This window comes from Ascaphus truei, chromosome 3, assembly GCF_040206685.1.
Source record: "Ascaphus truei isolate aAscTru1 chromosome 3, aAscTru1.hap1, whole genome shotgun sequence".
Classification (NCBI taxonomy): domain Eukaryota; kingdom Metazoa; phylum Chordata; class Amphibia; order Anura; family Ascaphidae; genus Ascaphus; species Ascaphus truei.
Window position 1 is genome coordinate 250506521 of NC_134485.1, and position 13395 is coordinate 250519915.

General features: G+C 45.2%; 1 protein-coding gene across 5 annotated transcripts in view; it reads right to left on the reverse strand.

Moving 5' to 3' along the window:
- Window positions 1-10917, reverse strand: part of LOC142489585 (serine/threonine-protein phosphatase 2A regulatory subunit B'' subunit beta-like) — a 68880-nt gene extending 57963 nt beyond the window's left edge. For 2 of the 5 annotated variants that reach the window (XM_075590609.1, XM_075590614.1), the window contains exons 1-2: window positions 10818-10917; window positions 6363-6787 (exon numbers count right to left, since the gene is read on the reverse strand). In XM_075590609.1, coding sequence (XP_075446724.1) covers window positions 6363-6713 — 351 coding nt within the window. In that variant the 5' untranslated portion in view covers window positions 6714-6787; window positions 10818-10917. Of the gene's footprint in view, window positions 1-6362; window positions 6788-7820; window positions 8713-8764; window positions 9213-9541; window positions 10615-10817 lie in introns of those variants that run through there. The other 3 variants (XM_075590610.1, XM_075590613.1, XM_075590611.1) reach the window with 3 other exon arrangements.
- Window positions 10918-13395: the final 2478 nt, after the last annotated feature.

Below are 13395 nucleotides of genomic sequence, written 5' to 3' on the forward strand. Positions count from 1 at the left end.
ACCGGGTAATAACTCGGTGCTTTTTCAGCTACCCGGGCATTACCCAAACATGGCAGCAGGGGGCAGGGCCCGGTATTGGGTATCAACCGGCACCGGGTAATGTCAGAGTTGCTGAAAATACTTCATCACTTACCTGCAGCCGGCGACGGAAGGTGAGGAAGACCGTGGCGACATCTGGGAGCAGCAGCAGAGGTCCTGGAGGCGGTGGCAGCAACAGAAGTCTGTATTCAGCCGGCAGGAGCAGCAGGAATACAGCACACAGCTGATACCAGTGTGAGCCGGGAGAGCGTGCCTATTGGACAGCCGGCTCCTCCACGACTGTCCAATAGAAACACTCCTGCTTCGGTCACATGGTTCCCAGCCTCACACTGGTATCAGCTGTGTGCTGTAGTCCCTCTGCTCTTGCAGGCTGAACAAGGACTTCTGTTGCTGCCACCACCACCAGGACCTCTGCTGCTGCTCCCAGATGTTGCTGTGGTCTTCCTCACCCTGCAGGTAAGTACCGTCTGGGTAACTGGCCAGGTAAAATGATTAATTTTGCTTGTGTACCCGTTTTTCAGAAAACGTAGGACCCGGTACAACACTAATATACACATCAGGGAATACAGCAACAATTTACTTATTTCACCCAACCTTTTGGGTGCCGTATAGACATAGCTACTACGTCGTGGGTTCTGGCACACCAGGGATCCCATGACGTACAGTAGTAGCTACGTCATAACCTAACCTGCACGGTTTTGTGGGGGGTGGGGGGGAGGGCTTGCGCTCTGAACGCGATTCGGCACTTCAGCTTCATCTTTGGTGACAGAGCGATCACATGATTGGGAGTGCCGGAGGGGCCATGACACTGGGGCTGGGGTCCTTCCGGCACTCAAATAATTAAAGCACTTCCACAAAAACAAATCCAGACCTTGTTACATTTTATATACATATGATCTGCCAAAATTAGTTTTGGAGGAGGAAAGGTGAACTGATCCCTTCTCTGTTCCAAAATGACTAGTTTGGGAGCATCATTTAAGGGATCCTTTATTAGGACTGCTTAATACACAAAACACTGTGAAAATACATACCAAACTGCAATAATTTTCTGCTGGCTTGCAGTTTTTCTATATGGTAATGTTTCCTGCTGTCAAGTCAAAGCAAATCTGCCCATATATCATGCAGTAGGTGGTTATTCTAGAAAATATGAATGATGGCTATCTTTAGTGTCTGGTGCCAGTGTTACACCAGCTGTCAAAAGCAGAGGCAGATGGATGACGTGAACTGAATTTGTAACTAATCCTTTCAGGAATGCATTTGTATCCTGGAATTTTCACTAGGTTTCCTAAAATAGAAGATTACTATGTGAGGAGCAGCCACAACTTCAATTCAAGAGCCTCAAAGTGCCAGCACATGCAGTTTTATTCTTCAGATCACAAGGCAGCGGTTTTTGTCTAATTACAGTTGCAGTACTATCCTGTAGACTCATGTTCTCTCCAAGTTTTTCCACTGAGGTCACGAGAACACTTTCCACCTCCTTGATAAAAAACGGCAGGCAAAATATATGTAATTATGGTAATACAGTCAGCACCACTTAACCAACAACTTTAAATACCATTAAAACTTTAGGAAAACAAAAATAGGAGGTTAATTCAGATATTTTCGGTCTTAAGTTATGTGTGTTTATAAAAACACTGCACATTAAAAGCGCAATTGGGGAAGATAAAATTAATTTACTCTGTTTATATATCTTGTGGTTATAAATGTGATGTCTGCTGGCCAACTGACATTTATATTTAGATGTCCAAAACTGATTTGGCTGGTCCTGCATTTAATAAGTGGTTAAACAATTGCAAGTTGGTCCTCTCAGGAAATTACATGTTTGAGTTTGCTTAATTAAAAATAAAAAATAAAGGGGGGGGGGAGGGGACCACAACTAAGCATCTATAGATTTCATATTTTGTACAGTACTTAGTAACTCATCACTCAGGTGCTGGATATAAGGAAACCACCGGGCTAAGATTTTTTTCAAAACGGACTTTCAGGTAGTATTAAAGTCCTTGGGTAAGCCTAGTGATCCTTAACCACTTCACTGCCAGAGTATTGTCATGAGTATGGCCAAAACAAATTTTCACGTTTTTGGCATGTTTTTGTTAACCAGGATATCTGTGTTTAATGTATCCAAGAAGACATAAAAACTCTTCCCATTAATACCACCCATGAATGCATAACTATATAAAACTATAGAAAATGGTAAAAGTCTATAATAATTTAAAAAAAAAATTAATTGCTACAACAAAAGCTATAGAAAGTTTTCTGTTCTGAAAGAAACACATTATTATATTTGCTGCTTTTATGAACAATGTTTCTACTTTGTAACAAGTACCACCAACAAAGATTCAAGACAGTCTCTGCCTCCCAACAGCAACTAATCCAGTATGAGAAATGCATGCCTTTGAGACTATGCACACTTGGGGGAAGAAACAGAAGGCAGGCTCCCTACCACTGGTCACCCCAGCAACCTGCTCTAGTCTCCAATGCAGAAGGAGCAGAGATGTTCCTGGCATGGATTGCAGAGTCTTCCCGCTCTCAATAGAGTGCCCTACGCCCCTCCTGTGCTAACCACTAATTGCTGGAGCGGGACGGTATTCACCAGCGCGCCGGCATTATGCAGCTCACTGGAGGGGCGGGTAGACACTCCTACCCAAAGCTACAACGTTCCCGGGAAGTTAGATTGAAGTTTTCCCTAGAGCCCATTGCAGAAGCTAAGAAAATGTTTAACTACAAAAAAAAAAGTTTCTAAATTGCAGGACGTGGCAAGATACTAACCTCATACGAGTTAAAAAAGGTATAGGCTTCTGGGAGAGAGTCTCTGCTCTAAAGCAGCCTAGACACCTAAACCTGGGTGAAGGAAGATGCAGAATCGGTGGATCCATTTCAAGTAACTTAAGATAAAATATGCATGAGGGTGTTTTGCAGGCCTTCTACAGGTCCACACACACCTGATTGATTCCCTCTATTTTGAAATACAGGTAAAAAAAAAGGGGGGCAAAAATAAACTATTACCAAATACTTCTAAAACATAATATTTTTTTCATTTTAAAAGTTTCGCGTTCTGGTAAGCTATATTGGTCCTGGAGAAGTAAAGACTTTTATATTGTATTGTAATACCTCTTATTAGACCAAAACAACAGTTCACAGATAAAAGCTTTGTGCACATTTTTGGAACCTCAGAGGTCCCTTCATCTATGAAGAACTTATGTTGGTCTTGTAGCAGGAATCATAACAAGTCTCTTTTTTTTTTTCCATAGAAAAAAATGTAAACAAAACAGAAATGGTAAATTGAAACAAAAACCACAAGAAAACTACCCTGTATTTGCCTCAGCATTACCCAGAAACAGACGTCTTGCGTTGTGTCAGGCATTATTGCATGACCTATATTCATTTGTGGTTAGAAAATTGGAAGTAATTTGCTTTGCTTAGCAAAAATGATTTGTCAAATGATAGCTTGGGGATAAAAGCAATTTTAAATCCTATTCATCACTCTGAAGATCCACAACTCTCCCTCGTTGTGCTTTACAGGTTGCCTGAGAGCATGCTTTTGAAACTGGGAGTACAATGTTTTGCAGTAGTACAGTAGCTGAAGACCGAAACAGAGACTTTTCTTTAGACATTTCTTGTACATAATTACAAAACCCTAAGTGGCGGCCTTAAGGCCAAATCCACCAGTTTAACCAGTCACACAAAATTACTCAACTTCTAGTCACAAAAAAAACAAAAAAAAACCACACACCCTTCTTTACAATCAATCAATATATATAAAAAAATAAATGACCTGTATTTTAAATACAAACACATCGTTCCTCCTTTGTCTACACAGCTATCTTCCTTTATACATGTGTTAAATCAACATTCCCAGTTATTTCTTGACTTGACTACGCTGGCATAAAGAAAACGTATATTGCTTCATACAATGCACAAAGCTGATAGAAGTGAACTTGTGGCTTAGTATACAAAAGGTCCAGAGATCAAAAATCACAATGAAAACAGAACAGTTATATTGCTAAAGTTCAAAAGAATATATCTCATGAATAGAAAAATGCTAATTTCAGCAGATGTTATTTTACCAATGTGATTCCCAAAGATAAGTTTAAATCTATATTCAGTGTTACAATGGGCACCAAGCCAAAAGTGTATAGATAATATATAGACCATGAGAGTCAAGTATTCTTGTCAAGACATGGAAACATAAAAAATACACAGAAACATCTTGCTCACCAACTACAAAAGGATGATATCAACGGTGCATAGGGAAAAAGTCGTAAAGAAAACACTGATAAGTGAGAGGTTGTCACTAAAGGTCCCTATAAACTGCACTCATTGTAAATTGTGATTATACATAAAGTACCAGTTAAATAACTAGTGGGAACGCGACGGATAACACTTGCAGCTTCTGATTTTGATCTATACTGAAGACGTGTGAGCCACTTAGGACGTCTATCCTACTGGTGTCTTTGCAGCATTTCACATCAGGTTGTATGCTCTCTGCCTTATTACAGGCAACCTTGTTCCTAACAGCAGTCTCATTCACTGTTGTCTGTGTGGGCATTTGTTCAGTCCACTTTACAATTAACCCCTTAGGTCCACTTTGTACCATCATTATGATGGTTACCAACCTATAAGTGACATTAACTGTTACTTCTGGATATGCTTTATTTTGAGCTTTTTTGGGGAACTAATTATTATTGTGATATGCTGCTATTCTGCAGTGTTTTGTGGTGAAGCTAATTAGCAATGTTAGTATACTTTGGACACTGGCCCCTTATGTTCTGACGGGGCTTTACACGTGTTCATACTAGCACTCTTATTTACCCTATACTTTCCGTCACGGGGACTCTTTTAGTTATAGTTAGTTGTCATTTTATGCATTTCGTCATTTTTTAGCATGTAATAAAATTGTATATGTTCATGTTGTGTTATAGTTATGGTTATGTGGATATTTCCCATTTGGTCTGCAATATTTTCGAATTAGTGGTACTAGTTATTTAACTGGTACTTTATGTATATATAATCACAATTTACAATGAGTGCAGTTTATAGGGACCTTTAGTGACAACCTCTCGTCACTTATCAGTGTTTTCTTCAAGACATGGAAACACAAGCAAACACGTGCATTTGCACACATTCAATAAATCTATATATTGCATAGTTAAATTTAAGCCCACACGGTGCTGGTCAACAGCCAGCGTGAGTAGTGCAGCATTCCAGAAGCCATTGATTTTGTGCAGAGGAAGTACTAAGCATATACAGTAAGTAGTTTCCAGATACTGCATGACCATTAAGGATCAACATGCATTTACATAGGCAAGACAGAATGTGGACTTAAAAAAACAAAAAACAAGCTATCACTGAAAGCAAAAAAAAAAAAAAAAAGTGTTAGGATCAAGAAAACATGCAAACTGACTCCCCTAAACAATTTTGATCATCACAAATATTTTGGTGCTTTTATCTTTTTTTTCCTCTGTATTAATTACACGTTGAATTTCTCAGGTGCCTCTGAATGGGAAAATGTTTTATTTCCCATTAACCCCCTCCATGCCCTCATCAGAAAAACAATAAAGAGAAGGGAAAGGGGAGAGAGAGGGCTCTGGCTTTGCAATATACCAGGACATCACACAGAAGTAGCCAGAAATCAAACCTCATCCCTCTCTTTTCCGTTCCGCTATGCCAAGTCCAACTTAAAAAAAAACAAAATTAAAAATACTTCTGGTGTTAGACCTGAGTAAAAAAATAAAAAAATTAAAATAAAACACACAATGCCATCAATTACAGATGTAACCCCTTAAACAGGTCACTGGCATTAATTACTTCATTTTGGTCCAAAAAGAGATATCCCCTTTAAATGGGCAATCCCTCACAAGACCAAAAGTGAACTAATTATAGTGACATGTTTTAACAGGTCTTATCTGGATGAAAAAAGCATGTTTGTATCCAAATCTGACAAGTCATTTTGAATTATTTTTAAACTTTAGACTTGGGAAAGGTTTAATTTTCTCCGGCTTCTGACTGTGTTCTCAAGTACAGTCAGCCCCGCTCACTCTTCCCGTCTCCCCTAAACATAGGTTCCCCAAGGACAGGGTGGGCTAAGGGTAAAGAAAACACTTTGACAAACACCTATTCAGAGATGCCCAAGAAAGTCAGCTTGTAACCCAGATGCCACAAACGAAATCAGGCAAACATTTGCTATTAATATTGTTAATTTTGTTTAGGGAAGCCAGTTAACCAAAATGCAACAGGTCTTTCTGTCAGACTGTGGGATTGCACCTTTAAATGAAAGTGACGATCAGCACATCACAGTGTAAAACACTAGTTTGCATACATACCACTTTTGTGCCAGTAGACCTTCGAGTTCTAGGAGTATGTCCACTCCTTGGACTTCCAAACATGCTTAGACGAAGAGAAGAAGGAGAATGAGATGGGGGACTACATGAAGTCAAAGGTGATCCAGACAAATCATCTAGCACAGTCTGGGTTGAATGCAGATTTTTTTTGCTAGAAATAAGCTGCTCTGCGTCTCCAGGGTCCTCCGTGCCAATAGAAAGTCTCTCTCCATTCTTAGTCCTTCTTAAAAAGTCCTTCAGTAGCAACTGTGTTGGTGTTTCGCTCAACCAACACAGGAAGACTTCATCTACTTTCATTTTTAATACAGGCAGGAGAACTTTGTTCATGGGCATGATGAATGTTGCTACTCTTGTCAGAAAAGGTCAGACCTTTCAGAGAATACAGCCTCCTTGAGGGGTGTTTCAACCTGTCACACAAAAAAAGTTGAATATATTAGCATAAACGCAAACAATACACCTTATGCATTTATGATCCTTTTTTTTTTTTAAATGCTTATAAAAAAGGTGGCTGTCATTTAGAATAGGCAACAGGAACCTTCCTCAATACGTGAAACAGAAATGTAAACATTTCCTACAGGGAAAAATGGTGTGTGGAAAGCACGTGCATTGTGGGCCTCGGGCATGGTCAGCGCTTAGGCGCTGACCCGTGCTGAGGAGCGCTGCTGCTCGGCACTGAGCCCCTGCAGCCGCAATGAGAGCGGCATTAGCAGGGGCTCGCGCACGCTTCCACACGCCTGCGGAAGCGTGTGTCTTAAATATTAAGTTTCAGAGCTCGCCGGAGCACAGGGCCGGTCACGTGAGCGGTTCGCCCAATGAAGGCGAAACAGCTCCGTGACGTCACTGGCCCGACCCCAGACAGCGCGCGCTCTCTAAGGCCGGGGAAAGCACCGCTATCCCTGAGCATCAGTGCGCCTCCGCACGGGCGAAGTGTCTATGGACTAAGCCTAAGTCTTTGTCCCCGCTGGCGCTGAGCTTGCTCATGCTTGGAGAGCTCTCCAAGCATGAGCGCAGGTTGTCCTTTAAAATTTCGCAAGCGCTCGCGGCAGGGGGGGGGGGGGGGGACACGAGGCAAAGGAAGCTGAGCGCGCTAGAGTATAAAAATTTTGTTTAGCTAAGTGCAGAGCGCTGGTGAACGTGTGCACGCGCATATGCGCGCATCGCGTGAGCGGGGACCTGCATATATATTTATATGCAAGTCACCTCGCCAAGCACCGCCCGCTCAGCGAGCTCAGAGCTAGCGGGGACGCAGCCTAAGTGAAACCATGCATTTTTGTTTCCTTAACGTTTTTTTTCAGGGAAATTGTAATTATACTCAAAAGTCTTTAATTCAATCAAAAAACATCAAAATACAATTTCAGTGACAAAACACTAAGAAGTTTTTTTATTAATCATTAGTTAATATATTATAATCTATATAGAATTCATGTGTTATATGTATACCTTGCATCTTTTTCACTTTTGTTTATTACAGTATTATAAGTGGTATATTTGTAGAGAACAATTGTATTTGCAGTTACTGGCAATTCCTCAAATATAGTGCATATGTGAGTCTCTGCGCATGCGCGAGCGACGTTCATTTCTGCGCATGCAGCACAATTCACTTATGACACTTCCAGTACACATAGTTTGGCGTCGACGTCACTTCCATCACCATGAAGGAGATTTGCCCAAGTTAAATTTTTGTAGGTGCCACCAAAGAAGTTTGACTTCAAAAGTGTACATTTTGTTTCATTAATATGTTTCCAGGAATCATGGAGCGATAGAGTTGCATTGGTTGAAAGGCCGCGCTTATAGTGCGCGCGACATTGACGGGTGACATCACCCATCGCCACTAGTGAAAATTGTAATTCGCATTGCGGCGATGTCGCGGGCGACCAGATCATTGATTGGTTCATTGATTGGTTCATAGGCTGTCACGTGGCGACTGTCTCTAAAAAATCAAATTTACCCGGCTCAAAATGTTTGGTCACTCCTTCGCTGTCGCTCTTACTATAAGCGCTTGCGACGGAGTCAATGGATTTGTTTCGGAGCGGCGTCGCCAGGCACTATTAGTGCAGCCTAAGGCTGCGGCCAGGGTGACTATAAGCGCAGCCTAAGGCTGCGGCCAGGGTGACGCTGAGGGGCTTGTGCTTAGCGTGATGAAACACATTTGTACAATGTGTTTGTCCAGCGTGAGCGTGAGCGCATTGCACTCAGCTGCTTGCAAAGACAAGTAAATTTGTTTCTGCCGCGTCATGTGAGCGGTTCGCCCAATGAGGACGAACCAGCTCCGTGACATCATGACTGCACCCCCAACACGCCCCCCAAGCGCGCAACGGGCTGGCCACAAATCCCCCAAGTAAAGCTGGCATTATACAAAGCTCTGGCGCAGCAATGATAAATACCTTTCTCCCTATGACATTTTAACCAGTGCTGACACGCGTGCACACGGCAGACAGCATTCGCGCAACAGCTGTGTGGAAATACAAAGAATACCGCTGTGATGTCATGGCCACGCCTCCTAGCCACACGTCACAGTTTGGCCTGTAGGCACTAAACGCATGATCCACGCTGTACGCGCACACACGCCTGCGCTTACTATAATACATGCCTTAAATTAGCGCAGAGCTCGAGCGTCAGCGCGCTCCCATTCACCCTGGCTGCAGCCCAAGGTCTGTTCTATAGTGCCTGCGCTTGCTGCGCCGTGCGCGCGGTATTTATAGTTGGCTGACGTTAGAGAGGGGAGTGGAAGCGGCCGACAGGGGGGAAATTGAAAAAAAGAAAGCATTCGCGCCGCTACCGCCGCTGAAAATGTAAGTGTGTGTGTGCGTGTGTGTACAACGTTATTAAAAAAATATTTACAGGATTTATTTGAAAACACACACACACACACACACACACACACGCGCGCGCGCGTGTGGCACGTGCACGCGCCTTCACACAGGCGCGCGCACGGTCACACACACTATATAACAGCCCTAATGCGTTTCACACCCTTGCTGGGCGCTTTTTCAGAGACCAACAGTAAGTGAAGTCATACATACATTTATAGTGCAAAACGACTGTATCAGAAAATTAGACTCCATATCAAAAACATAACAAGTGCATATTTAAATTATTGACCAATGATTAGAAATATTCTAGTCGGACAGTTCCTTAGCATTCAGTGGAATTGCTCTTACCGGAACACATTTCTGCCATTAGCAGAAGAGCCCAGGCGTGCAGTAGGTTCAGATACAGAGGGCTTCCAGGGTGGATGGGAAGGGCGTCAAGGGTTGGAGAAAACAGATCAAAGGGCATGTAATTATGACAGGGATCACTGACAAAAAGGTGCATTAAAATTACCCTTTTTGCTACATTGTGAATTTTCCAATCATTTGGTGTGCTTGGCTGCCTTTTGCATATTGCTACTCCTTGACCAGAATTTCTTGCTTCTAGCACCCATTTTTTACTCTCCTTGGGATGCCCCTTTTTAGGGGCATCCCAAGTTGCTTTAACCGATTCTCCTCTTTCAGCAACAGCTTATAAGGCTTGTTTTATAGTTCTTGCTGCTGCGCATGCAGGCGCGTTTAGTTGGTAGGCTGCAAGCGGTGTCTGACATCACAGCGTTAGGCTTTGTCCAGGGTGGCGCCGAGCAGGCGGGCGTGCTCATGCTCGCCACGATGAGACGCATTGCGACAATGTGGGTGGCCAGCGTGGCACTTAGCTGCTTGCCGAACAAGCAAATTTCAATTTGCTGATTGCAAGCGCGTCACGTGAGCGGTTCGCCCAATGAGGGCAAACCAGCTCAGTGACATCGTGGCCGTGCCCACAGACGCGCATACACCTAGCCACCACGAAATCGCCCGGCCGAGCAGGGCGCAGCGCATGAGCACCAGCGCGCCCATTGCCTACCTGGCCGAGGCCTTAGGCTTGGCTGACTGGTTCGCAGCGTGGCAGCAGCAAAAAAATACTATTTTATTGTCATTTCCCTGGTCTGCCGCGCCACCGCTCACGGCCCTGCGCGTCCCTAGTATAGAAACGTCTGGCTAAAACACAGCCAATTATAACTGACGCGCGAGCGCGCACTATATTACAGGACATGGAGAAGACACTCCGAGCGCCCCTCAGTCAAAACTTGCTCTACGTTTTCCACTTCCTAATAACGCATCCACGTGCAAGTGACCCCTGTGTGTGTGTGTGTGCATGTCGGCGTGTCTGTCTCTGTGACACAGGTGCTGGCTTCCATAGCAGCCGGCGGCACGGTGACGTCACGATGCTTCCCCGACACTGCGCGCGCGCCCTCGCTGCCATCGCCTCGCGCCTGCACGTCTGCACCCCATCTCGCATTGGGCTGGCGGGTGCTGCAGCTCCCGACCCCGGCACCATCCCTTCATCTCCGCTCCCCTATACCCCGTACGAAAACCTTTGCACCATTAAGAGCGCTCTGCGGAAAGTCCCAACAGAAAGAAAACCTACTTTCAGAAGTCGGTTCATCCACAGTTTAAACACGAAATACCACCATGTAATGGTTGGCGCCGCTCAGTGCTGGCTCCTAGAAATCTCGCGCCTTTGCCAAGTCTCGAGCGACCGAGCTATCGCGTTATTGTGACGTCACGGCGGCAGCCTTCAACAGACTTGCAGAGCAACATCACCAAGGCAACCGCTTCTCCCTCACAGGCTGAGGAGTGACAGCGTGGTCCAGTATAACAATACACAAGAAGGGCTGCTGCCAGCAAGACCACGGCCAACAATAGCACCATCTCAATCATAGAAAGGCAGAACCTTGGGATTTTGTCCTTTTCATATATATATTTGTTGAATTCTTTTGCTCTAGTTTTGCAGCAGGGAGGCTTTAGTGAATAACAACTCCCTGTAACTGAGAAACAGAGTTTTATAACGTCTAGCTTCTGCAGATCCCATAATTACACCGGTAAGGATACGCTTAAAGTGCCAGTGACGGTAACGTCAGGCTGCGGTCGCTGGAAAAATCAAATTGAGATGACTTCCAGCGATCGCGACCAAGCCGTCGCTCCGTTGTGCTGCACTTACTATAACCGCACGCGACGGCAGCAATGTATTTGTTTTGACACGACGTCGCCGGCACTATAAGCACAGCCTAAGTTTCTGACACTTCCATACTGACCCAACACATAAAATCCTTATTTAGAGAAAAGGCAGGTACAAAATGCTTCATTTTTTTTTTGTAGGGAGTTTATATTAACACCATTTTCAGAAAATTATAAGGAAATCTCCTCATTAAATAGGAATATGCTGCTGGGCAAAATATTGCTTCAAAATTAACCTGGCTCCCTCAAAAGAGCAAGTGATGATATAAGGTGTCACGGAAGACCAGAACTTATCACCCAGATCAGGCAAAACATGAATAAACAGTGTTTATTCTAGCCACAGACAGCAAGCACAGCTCAAAATCACAAACAGAGCGTACATTCACCAACAATGAATTCAGGTGAAATCCTAGCTACCTAGGTGCCAGGCACCACTTCCAAGGCTTACCATGTTCCACTTCTACTCCTGTGGGGATAGAGACTGTCCGGACCTTTCTGGTGCGATTTGCGGAATAGCACTTTCAAATCTCCAGCTGAAAATCCTGCTCTCCACTTCTTCGGCTCAGCTACAGTCCTGGATCGCAAAGCAAGTTCAAATTTCCTGCTTTTCAGAGCTCTCCTATTCGTCTTCAGGTGTCCGGCACAGCTTCGAAGTACACCACTAAGGCCTTGCCCCCGCTGCCTACTACAGCGCCCGCTGTGGCGGACGCTGCACGGACTAGAGCCCTCCCCTCAATGGCGCCGGGGCCGCAGCGCTGGGGCGAGAGTTGCTCCTGCTCTCATTAGAATTGAGAGCAGGACTCGCGACGAGCGATAAAGCACGCCCCCCGGCGGTTCAGCCAATGAGGGCGAACCTGCCGGGTGATGTCATGGCCGCGCCCCCGTCACTCCCCCGCCACACCCCCTCCCCTCCCCACCGGTCTCTCTTCCTGCAGTGAGCTGCAGACCGGTGAATCGTCTGCACGGGCTGCCAATCTCGCGGGCGGGCGTTGCAGCGAAGTTACCGGAGCCTTAGCCTTAGTCAGTTTACACGACAGGCTCAGCATTAACCTCTGGAGCGCTGATCGGGTCCTCTTTTTCTATCTTCCCCTCTGCCATAAGAAATCATGGTAGAGGGGCTGGCAACCATGAGAGCAGATTTAGCTCACGGACCAATCAGGAAGCGAGGGCTTGACTCCATGGACAATTCAGGGCTGAGGGCGGGTTTTTAGAGTTAAAGGGCTTTGTGGAGGGAAATTCAAACAGGACAAAGAGCGCAGCACAATGAGCACAGCACCTACCAGGGGGACTTGGCAACGGCTTCCCCTCCCTCTGTGCTGGCACTGTTCTGGCTGGGGAGGCAGCAAATGGCTCCGGTCTTCGGGCGGATCCCCCCCTGGCCCGATCTCCGCCCCAGGGTAACATTTCCTTTGTCCCCTGCCCCTCTCCTCCCCCTCCAGACCCAACAGCAGCCATTATCTCTGCTCATGCAGGCTGCACAAAATGTTTCTCAGCCCTGCATGTCCAGAGACTCTGGCTCTGCTTTATTGTTGCACAAATCAAATTTTATACTTTATTACACTTACACAACAGGAATAAAAGAATCACGGTACAGGTATGCAAGGGCTTACATAGTACATTAATGCCTAGTAACCCTGGGGTCTGGTAGCCAGATGAGCCTCAGGGAAGGGAGGATGGGCCAGGGAAGGGAGGATGGGCCAGGGACTGGGCTTAAACTTTATTATACATGTCCCTGGGGCCCTTTCTGTCACACCTTCCCTCTATGCCAAGAGCTCTGAGACAAGACACCTCCAGGGTTGAACCTCAAGATCGAGACCAACTGGGGCTCCAGAATCCTCCTCTGCCCAGGATACCTGGTAGCAGAAAAGCAAATCCAAGTCCTCTGGGGTTGGGGTAGCAGGATCGGGACTACACAGGGTCTGGATGGCACCCATGATCAGTTGGCATCGCTGGTGTGCCTGGGTGAGCCCTTGACTGATGCAGACGGA